General features: G+C 45.2%; 1 protein-coding gene across 1 annotated transcript in view; it reads left to right on the forward strand.

The window, feature by feature from the left end:
- Positions 1–589: 589 nt before the first annotated feature.
- LOC126252381 (tRNA dimethylallyltransferase-like) overlaps positions 590–15,363 on the forward strand; it is a 587,735-nt gene continuing 572,961 nt past the window's right edge. Inside the window, exon 1 of the mRNA XM_049953272.1 lies at positions 590–756. Coding sequence (XP_049809229.1) covers positions 590–756 — 167 coding nt within the window. The remainder of the gene's footprint in view (positions 757–15,363) is intronic.

Raw genomic sequence — 15,363 nt, forward strand, 5'->3', positions numbered from 1 at the left:
CCTAAAATATTATTCCGTATGACATCAGAGAGTGAAAGTATGCAAGGTATGTTGGCTTAGTAATTTCTATATCCTAAAAATTGGCAATTATTCTGATTGCAAAAGTTGCTGAACCTAGTCGCTTTAGAAGATCCAAATTATGAATTTTCCAGTTAAGATTCTCATCTACGTGTACACCCAAAAACTTAGTATGCCCTACCCTGTCTACTGACTTCTGTTGATGTGTTATATTTATTGAAGGAACTGTTCTTTTTGGAGCAGGAATTTGTATGTACTGTGTTTTTCCAAAGTTCAAGCCCATTTGCAGAAAACCAATTAATGACGTTTACCAAAGACCTTATTTGTATTATTTTCAATTGGAGTTTCTTTTACCGGATTAATAATGATGCGTGTATCATCAGCAAACAGTGTCAGTTAAGCTTCCTGTTTCAGATAGGAAGGAAGGTCGTAAAAGAGTAACAGCCTCATCGGAAACAAGTCTTCATTTAATACAGATCGGAGCGTAAAATAGCCCGCGGCCTTAGTTGCACGTTCGTTGGCTTGCAGGCCGACATTCCAGCGGCGAAAGTCCGCGCGCGCAGTGATATAAATGACGGCGGGAGGGAAGTGGCTGGCGGCAGCGCCGAGCGCCATTGATGCGGGTCGGCCGTGGCTGCGGCTGCGGCTGTGCAGCGCGAGAAAGCGGCCCGGCCGCCCACTCCACTCTGCTCGGCTCTCCGTGCTGCGTCATCCGCGAAATGAATTCGCGTGCCCCGGGTCTGTCCAGGGGCGGCGATCAGGCAGGTCTCGCGGCTTTCGTAACTGCTGTCACGCCCGCTCAAAAGCTCTGATTGCCGGCGCTTTCTCTTCGTGACTCCGTGCTTTCCCCTTCCATTATCACGTGTGCTCGCCAAATCCGACTACTCCGCTTCACAATTCTTTTAGCAAGCGGGCGTTATCAGTCAGCAGGAACTTTTAAGTACGCGTTCCTCAAAGGAATACAGCAGCCCCTATTTGTACAGGATGATCGCGAGCTCTTTTCTCATTTGTTCATTCAGTGAACGTGGCATACAGGCAGAAGCATTCCTGTGAGGTGTTAGGAGCCTGGTTTGGAACAAAGAAGTCCCACAGAAAAGCAAAGAAGTGATACGTAGAAGTCACCACATTATTGACCTACGCATCTGAAACATCGGTAATGAAGAAGAGAGGTGTAAGCGACTGTTACGTCAGGAATCAAGAAAAAAATTTACAAGGGACCAACAAGAAGTCAAAAGAAAGTTCATTTTTTTACATTTCGTTGATTTTTTTATTTACTTTATCACTTAAAGCGAAAGACACGCACACAGATTTCTCAATATAGTAAAAAAGTTTCAGGCTTATTTTGCGGAGAAATCAGCTAACTTAATCTGATTCAGTGACCTCCAGCAAACTCAGTTAAGCGCATTTTCTATTGTGACCAAAACGGAAAATACATTACCACCCACTCTCGTTCTAAGGTTCCGCATCTGCAACGTTTCCAGCGACGACTTTGCCTCTTTTGGAGTCACAGGTGGAGTTTGCTCTGTTCTTCAGACTCTCCTTAAAGACGATGTTGGCTTGTCTGCATCCTCCCTCCACGCGATAGGTTTTCAGCGATATGCTCTTTCTGCCTTAGGATTGTTGGCAGCGTGAATGGCTGAATTCTGAATGTTTCGCTGCATCCTTCCTTTTTCATTCTGCTTTCCACGGATTTAATAACCAGTGTCAAATAAGAATTAAACACCTGTTATTGTATGATAAAACGACCGCAGGACGATCACTGGAAGCAGTCACATCAATAAATATAGCAGTGTGCGTACGGAGCAATTTAAAGTGGAGCGACTGCGTAAAACTAATTGCAAGTAAGACAGATGACGACTGAGATTATCTGGAGGGAACCTCAGGAAGTATAATCAGCGCACGAAGGTGGCACCTCACAAAACTCTCACTCGACTAACAGTTGGATATTGCTGGTCAGCCTGAGATCCATACCACATATGACTGATAGAGGAAATAGAAAGATCTAAAAAAGAGCAGTGCGTTTTCCTATAGTTTCAGTGAGTTAGCGCCAGTTGCAGACGCTACATGAGAGGCCTTCCACATCACGGTGTGGTTTACTGTTGAAATTCCGAGAACATACGTTCCTAGCTGAGTAAACCATTAAATTGTTTTCCCCTACGTATATCTCGAGATATATGAGAGTTGAGCTAACACAGAGCCTTAGCAAAATCGTTTTTCCCTTGAACTATATGCGACTGGAACAGGAAAGGGGAGACTTGACAGTGATACAGAAAGTACCATCCACTTGAGGAGTATATAGGCAGACGCAGATCTAAACGTCTCCTTTCCTTTTGAATTTCATATATACTGTTTTTGAGGCTCCGATTTATCCAAGTGCTCCTCTTTCTTTCTTCCATATTTAATCTCTACTTTCCAATTTTATTAATCCCTGCTTCCCTTGTAGCCCATAGTCATTTCCTTCTCGAGTGCCGCACTCGCTCTCTGTCCATAACTTTTCAACCTGCTTCACATGTCTCCCCCGTCCGTCTCTACTGCTCGTTTGTCTCTCTCGTTTGGCACTCCCTCAGCTTTCTCTGCAGGTTCCCAAAGTGAAGAAAGTATATCATTCTGCTGCAGTTTTGTTCCAAACTGATTCAGGAGGGACAGACTATTTTCCTCACAGTATTTGTTTACAAGCCAAAATATATAGCCACGTCAATTTCATCAACTTTTAATTACTGTGGCTATCACGACCACATATTTACTTTAGATTTTTACTTTTCCAGTGTTGCAACTGCTTTCGATTATTTTTCCTATCTTCCTCTGTTGCAGTTAGTTTGTTGATATTTTTTTCTATGCTTCTGACGATCCTTTCCTTCGCCTGGTCAAAGAAGAAACAGCCAGGGTAAATTTTCTGCTGGGATAGATAATTTATAGATTCCGCTACAAGACGTAATTACAGCGCAATCGCCAATCAAAAATTTTATTAGCGTATCCTGATCCGAAGACTCTACTCCTATCTTCATTGAATTGTTTCTAATAAGGGTTTCCATTAATGCTTAGACCCATGAGAACAGATGGATTTATACTCCTGCATTGCCAGTCTGAGCCCTGTAACTGTATGGTTGCACTCAATAACTTTTTCATACGCAGCCTACAAATCCGACCATGCCTGTTCGGTGACTCATAATCGAATCGCCCGCGAACAGAATAGTGCGTACGGATTCCTTCTCCCTTTAGAATCTTCAAGACCGACGCTCTCTTTGGAGTTCAAGTCTACCCTAGGAAAAAAAGAAAACCCTAAACTGCCGAAATACCCTTGCTCCTGCCCGCGCCCCGTAGAGATTAAAACTCACATCGTCCCTGCTTCCTTTCCTGCCAATTACACGTGTTTGGTGCTGTATCTCACAGGATTTTTCATGGCCACTATCTGCATCGTAACGCCCAGAGTAGTTGTATTGTCGTTACGGGAATCTCTGTGACACTCGAGCCAGCCGGGAAAATTTCACTTGAGTACATTGTCATTGCTGGCACCCTTGACAAACGGTAACTCGGTTCGGCTCAGGGAAAACCACGCTGTTCTGCCAATGTTTTTCGAGAACGCAAACACCGTACTAACGGAAATGACTCGAAGCCGTTTTTCCAGATCAAAGTCAGCCTCTGTTTACATCCATACTGCGGCGGCAGTCCAGCGCTACAGTTGCAAGCAACTACAGTAGATATTATTGCCGAAAACGTATCGATGTGTACTTGTATCAACCAGAAATTTCATGCGGACGTTATAAGTGGACATGTATTCTTCAAACACACGCCATGAATGTTCTTTCCACTAAAACTGCGAGCTATACGGCTGTGTCCTGCACGCAGAAAATATCGCATAGTCGTAGCTCCGATGATTACAGTAGCGACCGCTACAAATTAATAACAGCAGACGTTATAATATGGCCTCCGTAGCTGCAGGTATGCATTACTTTATAATTTTTAAGTCCCTCTTCTATTCTTTTTTGTTAGATATACCTTAAGATGCAACTTTGTCAGGGAACCAGCAGTACGATTAAAGGATCATACAATAGATGTTTGCGGTGTATTTTTCAAATAAATTAATTTATAAATAATAGTCTGGTTGGCTATTGACAACGAGTATTTAAACATTTTTAGGCATGCCAAAACAATTTTTTTATTTATCACAGGAACTGCTCTCGTGGAATGGGTACTACACGATTCAAAATCACTGTTAATAATAGTCACACACTACTGAAATCAATCATTTTTAAAATCAGTACTATTTACATCACACGCCCGCACTGTGTACGTCTTTCTTCACACGCATTCAGTCGGTAGCCACATGTTCTTGCCACGCCTTCTGGTCGAATGTTAGGCAATAAGAGGTCATAAAATGCATTTCCTTCTAAGGGGGTTCTCTGAACAACCAGTGGGAGACGACAAAATTATTTCACAGTCTTTTCACGTTCTCATTGCGTGGTCACGACGCAATAGCTGTCGTATAGTTCAGTTTATCTAATATTGCGCAACATTACAGTTTCCGTGTACCGCATTATTTGGCGGGAATGAATGTGCCCCAATAAACGAAATAATGTTTCGGATTTGGCGCAGCTTAGGGCCAATTGTTCAAAAGCATTACACCATTCATATGACTAAAATCTGCCCTCAAATTTTAATCCGGTTGTATATTATACACGTTCTTACATAAAATTCTTCCCATTTTACACTACCGAGAGAGGAAATACAGCGTATGCAACGAACTAGAGATACACTGAGTGGTGAGAAAGTCATGGGAACCCCCCCACCCCCCGACTCCTTTGCACAAATGTAATGAAATCAGTCATACTGTATTTGTTTACAGACGAGCGAAGAAAACCCACTAGCAGGTTTTTAAGAGGACGAAAATCAGTACAGTGCGTATTTGGTATGTTAATATATAAAGAGAGCCGGTCGAGGGCCGAGCGGTTCTAGGCGCTACAGTCCGGAACCGCACTGCTGCTGCGGTCGAAGGTTCGAATCCTGCCTCGGGCATGGATGTGTGTGATGTCCTTAGGTTAGTTAGGTTTAAGTAGTTCTAAGCCTAGGGGACTGATGCCCTCAGATGTTAAGTCCCATAGTGCTCAGAGCCATTTGAACCATTTGAACTTTTTGGCAATATGAAATCGTGAGTGAAGAACAATGTTCAGATTATGAGTCATTGTGATTTGACTGAACCGACATCGTCGTGCAGTTTTTTGGTGTAATTGGTTTTATCTTTCTTTTCCTGTCGCATTCCTAATGCTCCACTATCGCCCACTGTTGCACATAGAATGGCATACGCCGTATCACCTTAGTAGTGAGTATTTTCCTCGTTTAAATTCAAAATATTTGAGGTACACATCAAAACATGTTACAGTGTACTGTCATTGTAGTTAGTTTGTATTGTGTGGACATCTGTTTTCTTAATGTTTCATGCCTCAGGCCTATGCAGTCTTCTTTCAAATGGTTCAAATGGCTCTGACCACTATGGGACTTAACATCTATGGTCATCAGTCCCCTAGAACTACTTAAACCTAACTAACCTAAGGACATCACACAACACCCAGTCATCACGGGGCAGAGAAAATCCCTGACCCCGCCGTGAATCGAACCCGGGCGTGGAGTCTTCTTTCCTCTGAAAGAGAAAGAAAATTTTGTTCGCAAAACATTTTTTTCCCGAGCCCTCATTACTTGTTTTCCTCCATCGCGGCTTGTAACTGATCCCTCTAAATCCCCTTCTGAGTTATTTTTCCTTGGCTCCCCCCCTGCGATGCCAGGAATCTCATCAGTTTCTGGGGCTTCGCAGCTCCCCTGTTCCAGCACTAATTTAGATTTTAATGCTTGGAGTGCCCAGGGCGATCCTTTTGAGCTGAGTATCGTGCATAACGGGTTAACGCTGTGAATGGGTAAATGAATTTCCACACTGAATTCCAATCTCGCACTTAATGCTACGAACTTCTTTTCCTTGTGTATAAAACTAACGCGGTGTATCCTCATTTCCTTGTTTATGCATCTTCCGTGTTTTTTAAACCAGATAGGAACTTTGTTCGCAGCACTCTTCGAATGGTGGAACATGGAATGTTCAGCTGTCATGACATAGCCCGTGCACATTGCGTCCGGTATTTTCAGCCATGGCAACAACAACTTCTTCAACAATTTGTTGCGCAATTGGCCTTCGGTCTCTCTCAGGTGCAGTTCTCAAGTCGCCTGTTAATTCGAACTTCCGAATCATGTTTTTCAACCCCCGGTGTGCGAAGAGGACATCTTCTCATTCTTTTAATGCGTCGATACTGGGCAAGAGCAGAAGCACTGTTGCTGATGCTTTACAGCTAAAGCCCTACTCACCTTGTCGAAACCCATGTTGACTGTCCGCAACTGAAATGCACACTGATGCTTGTGTTTCATCCCTACGCCGCCATACCAGTACTGGCGCCTTATGTTGTCACACTAACACTACTAACAACACAAATGCTGCAGCGCGCAGTCTGAATGTCGTTCATATAAAGTTGGGTACCCATACGGTATGTAGTTCTCCGTCAACGCTGGCTCAGGTAACGTAAGTTTAATTACAACCACCCTGCCTGTTATGATTCTTTTAGGGGATGTTCCGAAGGAATCACGGATAACCCACCCACAAAGAAAGTGAGTAGGCCACCTTGCGTAGGCATTGTCTCACACGTTATGTGAGACAATGTCAACTGACGACGACATGGCATTCCGTGTTTCCGAAGGTTGCCGACAGTCCCTATAACGCTACGTAATGCCGAAAAATTATACACTGACGCGTCAATGAAACTGGTATAGCCATGCGTATTCAAATACAGATATATGTAAATAGGCAAAATACGGTGCTGCGGTCGGCAACACCTGTATAAGACAACAAGTGTCTGGCGTAGTTGTTAAATCAGTTACTGCTGCTACAGTGGTAGTTTATCCATATTTAAGTGAGTTTGAACGTCGTGTTGTAGTCGGCGTACGAGCGGTGGGACACAGCATCCCCGAGGTAGCGATGGAATGGGGATTTTCCTGTGCGACCATTTCGCGAGTGTACCGTGAATATCAGGAATCCGGTAAAAAAAACAAATCTCCGACATCGCCGCGGCCGGGAAAAAATCCTGCAAGAACGGGACCAACGACGACTGAAGAGAATCGTTCAAAGTGATAGAAGTGCAACCTTTCCGCAAATTGCTGCAGATTTCAGTGCTGGGACATCAAAAAGTGCTAGCGAGCGAACCATTCAACGAAACATCACCGATTCGGGCTTTTGGAGCCGAAGGCCCACTCGAGTATCCTTGACGACTGCACGAGACAAAGCTTTACGCCTCGCCTGGGCCCGTCAGCACTGACATTGGACTGTTGATGACTGGAAACATGTTGCCTGGTCGGACGAGTCTCGTTTCAAATTGTATCGAGCAGATGGACGTGTACGGATAGAGAGACAACCTCATGAATCCATGGAATCTGTACGTCATCAGGGGACTGTTCAAGCTGGTGGAGGCTCTATAATGGTATGGAACCCCTGACACGTCTACATACGACTCTGACAGATGACACTTATGTAAGCGTCATGTATGATCACCTGCATCCATCCATGTCCATTGTGCTTTCCGACGGACTTTGGCAATTCCAGCAGGACAATGCGACACCCCATATGTCCAGAATTGCTAGAGTGGCCCCAGGACACTCTTTTCAGTTTAAACGCTTCCGGTGGCCACCAAACGTCCCTAACATGAACATTATTGAGCGTATCTGGGATGCCTTGCAACGCACTGTTCACAAGAGATCTCCACCCCGCCCTACTCTTACGGGTTTATGGACAGCCCTACAAGATTCATGGTGTCACTTCCCTCGAACACTACTTCAGACATTAGTCGAGTCCATGCTACATCGTATTGCGGCACTTCTGCGTGTCCGCGGGGCACTACATGGTATTAGGTAGGTGTGCCAGTTTTTTTGGCTCTTCAGTGTATTAAGCGCCATAAATCTGATTTTTTAAATTTGTTGTTCAAAGTTACAAACTGATACAACATACAGCTGTTGCTTGGCAGCTCCATCGAGAGATCGATGTTGCACTTGTCGTTGTGATAGAGTACCGCCATGAAAATATGAAATATTTTTATTTTAAATAAGCTCACCAAACAAAAAGTCACCTTCTTGTAAGCGCGTACTTCTTGCATTGGGAAGCTATGGATGTTGTACGGCTGGGACCAGGCAGTCACGCGACCTTCCAACACCGCCGTACGCATGGCAATGAATTTGCGGGTACATATCAATCAGTTGTATTAATCGACCACAATTTTGTTGAACTTGGGAGTGAGGGTGCTTTGGTCGGCTTACTGATAGGTTCTTATCGTGATATTTCACAAGGACACGCTGAAGCACTTGATAGTATATGTACAACTGAGTTGGAAGCATTGACATTGCGATTCGGTTTCATTAGTCACCACTGTAAAGTCACCGCTTGTTACCGCCATCCGCCACAGAAGGCCAAGTGCAATAATATCGTGGCTGAGTTGTATGGCAGCAACGCAGTAAGGTGGGTCGATGTGTTGACGTGACAGAGTGGCTGCAAGGAACTATCGTGTTTGGACGTGCCCATGACCACACCGTAAATGAGCTCGCCTTATTTATTGGTCTGTAAAACGCGGACTGCCCAACGTGTCTGCGAGAAACTGTGTAACACTGGCAATCACGTAACACCGCGTAGTAGTAGTGATCGTAGAAAAAGATCTAGCCGGCAGGGACCGAAGAAGAATGCCACGCCTTGTCGATCCCCACCGGTTTCAAACTCGACGAATGTACTTCCATCATGAACAGTTTCCGAGCGGATATCGCGAAGGTAACTCCAAAGGGCAACAGCGGTACCTAAAATTCACGTCTTCATTGAGCCAAACAGCACAAAAAATGGACAGTAGCTGACTGAAGACGTGTAGTGTGGTCTGGGAAGGCGCGTTTGAAATAATGCAAGGCGCCAAATGCACTGAGGGTACAAAAAGGCATTTAACGAGGAGTGTGTGGAGAACAGCGATTCCGTTACGATTTGAAGGTGTTTATGGTTCTTGACTAAGGACCCACTTTTTCAGGTCAACGTGAACATGAAGCAGGATTTTTATTTTAACTTTTTTAGTGGTCAAGTGTTTCCCTTTCTTGTACAACTTCACGACGAGTATCGAATGAAACTATATGGTTCCAGAGACTTTTTCAAGTCACAAACATCTATGATGTATATATGCAGGCTGAAGCTATGAGTGAAAATTTGTACCAAGATCGAATTCTATCCCAGATGTCCTGCTCACTAGGCAGATGCGCTGACCACTGTGCTACCCTTGCACAATGGCTTTGCACAGCTGCACGGAATACCCTACCAACCTCCTTCCCCAGTCCAAATTCCCATTCACGCCCTAGCCCTCTGGGTATTCCCGTTTAGTTTGGTGCTGAGGTGCTGTTGCAATACAGTTTGAGAGCCTCTGCAATGCTGTTTCCGTTTATGCGGAATACCCGAGTGGGCTGAAGCGTGAATAGGAATTCGTAGAGACGCGCTAGTTGTGCAGAACCACTGTGCAAGTGTGGCAAAGTTTGTTTTGTTTTGTTTTGTTTTAGGACGCAAAAACAACTGGGGTCATACGCGCACGGTGGCATTGTTGTTACCGCATCTGCCTAGTGTGAAAGAGACCCGGGTCCGAACCCGGTATGTTGTTATACAGGGTATCCAGCTAAGGAGTCGTTAAATTGAAAAATATCTCGGAAACTAATATCGATAGAAGAGTTCAACAAACGGCATGTCTATTGCGAAAGCTGTAAGAATTTTATACAGAAGTTTCGAAGTAGTTCTGAAAGCTGCTAATAGATGGCACTGTACGCTGTCCTCGTAAAGTTTCAGCGTGCATAATTAAACTCGTCCTCTAAAAGCAGTCTTAGTAATCACATCACAATATTTTCCAAATGTCCACCACTCGCAGTACGGAGGTGGCGCAACGAATAATCAAATTTGCCATCACATCTTCTAATGTCTCAACGGAAATGGATTCAGATGACATTCGGATTGCCGGTTGAAACTTCTCCAGCGTGCAGGGATGATTCCGGTATACGATGTCTTTCTATCTGCCACACAAAGAAGGTTGCAAGGAGTCAGATCTGGCGAATTCGGAAGCTAGTCCATCCCTGCGTCAGCAAATTTGCAATAAACCAACCCTATGACTCTGTTCCCAAAGTATTCACCTGTTAGGTGCGACGTGGTCTGGTCCCATCTCGCATGAACCACTCGGTGCCTGGTCGATCATCCAAAGCTAGCTGAGTGGAGACACGCTATTCCAAAATTACAACGTAAAATCCACTAATGATCATTTCTCGCATGAAAAATGGCCAAAAATGCCACTGGTGCATACCTCAGCCCAGATCCTCCACTTAGAGAGAATCCTGTGGTTTAAAAGAACTTGAAGCCATTTTGACTATTTTTCGGCCGTGACTGTCTCAAGAAATATGTAAAGCTTTTTAATTACCGCTACCAGCCACAAAATTTTGTAACTAATGTATTATGTATTGTGCGACATGTTTCGAGGAACTACCTCATCATCAGGCTATATGGCATAACAAAAGCAATTTCACAATAAGATCATACATATGTTAAATAGTTTTTTCATAAATGCTGTGGTTGTCCTGTGGAGGAAGAGAAAACCTAGTAAGAGGCGATATCACTTTTTAAGCTGGACTGATGTTTGCATGAAAATGTTTTGGAACAATGACTGTTACAAAACATTTTCATGCAAACATCAGTCCAGCTTAAAAAGTGATATCGCCTCTTACTAGGTTTTCTCTTCTTCCACAGAACTTCTGCGAAACACCGTTGCATGATCAGAACGTTGGGATTTGGTGTGCAGTGTGTGCATGCCGCATTGTTGATCCCATCTTCTTTCATCAGACAGTGACATCGGCGCGTTACATTACCAACATTTTGAAACTATTCGTGGCAGCATTAACGGAGAAGGAAAAGACTTAGAGGATGGAGCAACTCCCCATGTAGCCGCCGGACCTTGGAGCACATATACACAATCTTCACTCCCGACAGAGCTGTTAGCAGAGGTCAGTGTGGTCGTTGCCCAAGCAGGCCACCCAGGTCACCTGATCTGTTAGTGTCCAGTTACTCAGTGTTGGGAGCCCTCAACTCTAAGGTGCATCGCAACAACCCTCACAGTCTTCGAGAACTGCAGCAGAACATTTCGGATGATACTGTAGGAATTCCAGCAGTTCAGTCACGATCCGCCTTCAGCAACTTACTGATCAGAGCGTAGATGTGCTAACAGATGAGTGGTGATCACTTTCCACATCTGCTAAAGCCAGATTATTACTGTATTTCCTTACTTCTGCTGTGTTTCTTTGTACCTTGGATCTGTGTTCTCCGGGACTCTTTTGTTGGCCCCACCCTGCATTAAAACTTGATGCACGATACAGCATTTTCTTCGTGCTTCTCAATATTAATGACATCATATCTACACTCCTGGAAATGGAAAAAAGAACACATTGACACCGGTGTGTCAGACCCACCATACTTGCTCCGGACACTGCGAGAGGGCTGTACAAGCAATGATCACACGCACGGCACAGCGGACACACCAGGAACCGCGGTGTTGGCCGTCGAATGGCGCTAGCTGCGCAGCATTTGTGCACCGCCGCCGTCAGTGTCAGCCAGTTTGCCGTGGCATACGGAGCTCCATCGCAGTCTTTAACACTGGTAGCATGCCGCGACAGCGTGGACGTGAACCGTATGTGCAGTTGACGGACTTTGAGCGAGGGCGTATAGTGGGCATGCGGGAGGCCGGGTGGACGTACCGCCGAATTGCTCAACACGTGGGGCGTGAGGTCTCCACAGTACATCGATGTTGTCGCCAGTGGTCGGCGGAAGGTGCACGTGCCCGTCGACCTGGGACCGGACCGCAGCGACGCACGGATGCACGCCAAGACCGTAGGATCCTACGCAGTGCCGTAGGGGACCGCACCGCCACTTCCCAGCAAATTAGGGACACTGTTGCTCCTGGGGTATCGGCGAGGACCATTCGCAACCGTCTCCATGAAGCTGGGCTACGGTCCCGCACACCGTTAGGCCATCTTCCGCTCACGCCCCAACATCGTGCAGCCCGCCTCCAGTGGTGTCGCGACAGGCGTGAATGGAGGGACGAATGGAGACGTGTCGTCTTCAGCGATGAGAGTCGCTTCTGCCTTGGTGCCAATGATGGTCGTATGCGTGTTTGGCGCCGTGCAGGTGAGCGCCACAATCAGGACTGCATACGACCGAGGCACACAGGGCCAACACCCGGCATCATGGTGTGGGGAGCGATCTCCTACACTGGCCGTACACCACTGGTGATCGTCGAGGGGATACTGAATAGTGCACGGTACATCCAAACCGTCATCGAACCCATCGTTCTACCATTCCTAGACCGGCAAGGGAACTTGCTGTTCCAACAGGACAATGCACGTCCGCATGTATCCTGTGCCACCCAACGTGCTCTAGAAGGTGTAAGTCAACTACCCTGGCCAGCAAGATCTCCGGATCTGTCCCCCATTGAGCATGTTTGGGACTGGATGAAGCGTCGTCTCACGCGGTCTGCACGTCCAGCACGAACGCTGGTCCAACTGAGGCGCCAGGTGGAAATGGCATGGCAAGCCGTTCCACAGGACTACATCCAGCATCTCTACGATCGTCTCCATGGGAGAATAGCAGCCTGCATTGCTGCGAAAGGTGGATATACACTGTATTAGTGCCGACATTGTGCATGCTCTGTTGCCTGTGTCTATGTGCCTGTGGTTCTGTCAGTGTGATCATGTGATGTATCTGACCTCAGGAATGTGTCAATAAAGTTTCCCCTTCCTGGGACAATGAATTCACGGTGTTCTTATTTCAATTTCCAGGAGTGTATTTGACTATGTGTGATACCATGACATAATTTTGTACATACATTTAGCGGCACATGTGGGTACTGTCTACAAAATTTATTGCGAATATAGTTAGTAGCACGTAAGTAAGAAAGACATACGTCCTGCATGATGCGGCAGTTTTCCACGCATCTGATTGTTTATGATGCCAGGTTCCTACGCCCACAGCAATATTTGCTTGACAGTGAGGGATATGTGTACCAACTTCGGTTGAAATCTGTCTAATGGTTTAGGAGGAGATGTGGAACACACACACACACATCCATTTTTATGACTTGTATGGATGCTTACCAATGGGCTGCGTCTCAAATACCACCAGAACTGAGGAATGCTCGTGAGTTCTGTGCTCTGAATAAGAGTCGGGACCGATTATTGAAGGATTAATGTATAACGTGTGGTTGTGAGATTATAGCAGAACAGCATAGCACATGTAGTTTTCCAGCTCATATTTATTATGCTTGCATACCGAGCTAAGTGGCGCTGATGTAGCGTGCTTGACGGGCTTTTTGGAGGTACAGTGTTCAAATTCTCGCCTGCTATTCCCGATATAGGTTTTCCATGGTATCCTTCAAACGAATAAGGCAAATGGCGGAATGGTTATTGTGAAAAGTGTAGTGCCTTTCTATCGTTCCACAGTCCTAACTGGCGCACCGTCTCTAATGAACTTGTGATCGGGAGAACTTTGAACTCAAACCTCCCTTCATTTCACTAGACTTTGTTTTTCAGCAGCTTTTACTTGAGACCTTTTTTGTACAAGTATCTCCCATATAGACATTGTACTGTGACAGAGTCCGTAATATAAATCTTTCATAATAGACCAGTATCATCATTAATATAAATGAGTGACACGAAACGACTGTCGTCGTATTCACTTGTGGTAACAAACGTTTTGATTCCTCTCCAAGTTGCGACTGCAAGAATATTCGTGTTACGGTAGTACAGTGTGTGTATTTTCAAGTGTCTGTATATTTAGATGCAATGTTCCTTCGGAGATAGATACAAGGATGTATGAAGGAATGTAGCATCGAAATATACGATCACTGTAAAATACAGACACTGCACTACTGTATTACATGCCAAAGCAAGGTAACCTGTCGAGAAAAATAATGTTTCTCCCTACGCTGGAATCACACGATTTGTGTGCGAGCTCTATCGAATGTTGCTACGGTCGCAGGTTCGAATCCTGCCTCGGGCATGGATGTGTGTGATGTCTTTAGGTTAGTTAGGTTTAAGTAGTTCTAAGTTCTAGGGGACTGATGACCACAGATGTTAAGTCCCATTGTGCTCAGAGCCATTTTTCTATCGAATGTAGACACTAGGATACAATAAAATTTCAGTTGATCCTGGAAACGTGCTGGGACAGCCGAAGTGGCTATGGCGACCGGTCGCGACAAGTGGAAAATCCGGTTTAGAATCCCGGTCCGGCACAAATTTTCATATGATGCATGTAAATTTTACGGCTGTTGTATAATCGTATTTGCAGTTTGCGAATGCATTTCATAATATACGATTTGCGTTGACTGCGAAATGGACCAATGCTTACCGCGCGAAACTGACCAGTGCTGATAACATGAGACTTACGTTTCTGAGGACTACGCTTAAAATACACGAACTTACATTTACTTACCCAGAGGTTATCGGCCATGTAGACCACGGGTGGGCAACAGACGGCCCGCGGGCTGGATTCCGCCCGCGATTGGTTTCAATACGGATCGCGGAACAATTTCCTGACAGAAACATCGAGATGCCGCAGAATTTTTCGATGAAAGTTTATGAGAGCCATGATTATAGACTACGCGATGCGTCAATAGTCAGTCTCCACTACATTATGTCTGTTGCTTTTTCCTCCAAATTGATTACATTCAGAGCTTCCCCATCTTTCTTTACTTCGTCTTCCCTTCTGCTTCTTGTCCTACCCTTAGCCCATTTTGTTTAATGTAGGCAATGGGAGCTTACTTCCGAAGCCGGGTCTTTAGTATACGGATTACGTGACCTGCCCATTGGAGTCGTCTGCTTTTGATGTTGTAAAGCGTTGGGCTGGATCATGCTCTGATAAATTTCATTATTCTTTTTTTGTTCTGTCCAAGTGTCTCCGTCACACATCTTGCCACAGTTTCTGCCCATCGCCTATATTTCGAACGTTAGAAGCTTTGTTTCTCCCTTTTAGTTAGACTCCTGCTTTCTGAACCACACAGGACAAGAGGGTGTATACTTGCGTTGTAAATCTTCATTTTCGCAGCGTGTGGTATGACTTTAGACTTGTACCTCCTATCTCTGAGGGCATATAGACATTTGGAGAGAGAGCAGAAAAATGGTTCAAATGGCTCTGAGCACTATTGGACTTAACTGCTGTGGTCATCAGTCCCCTAGAACTTAGAACTACTTAAACCTAACTAACCCAAGGACATCACACAC

Source organism: Schistocerca nitens, chromosome 4 (genome assembly GCF_023898315.1).
Source record: "Schistocerca nitens isolate TAMUIC-IGC-003100 chromosome 4, iqSchNite1.1, whole genome shotgun sequence".
NCBI lineage: Eukaryota > Metazoa > Arthropoda > Insecta > Orthoptera > Acrididae > Schistocerca > Schistocerca nitens.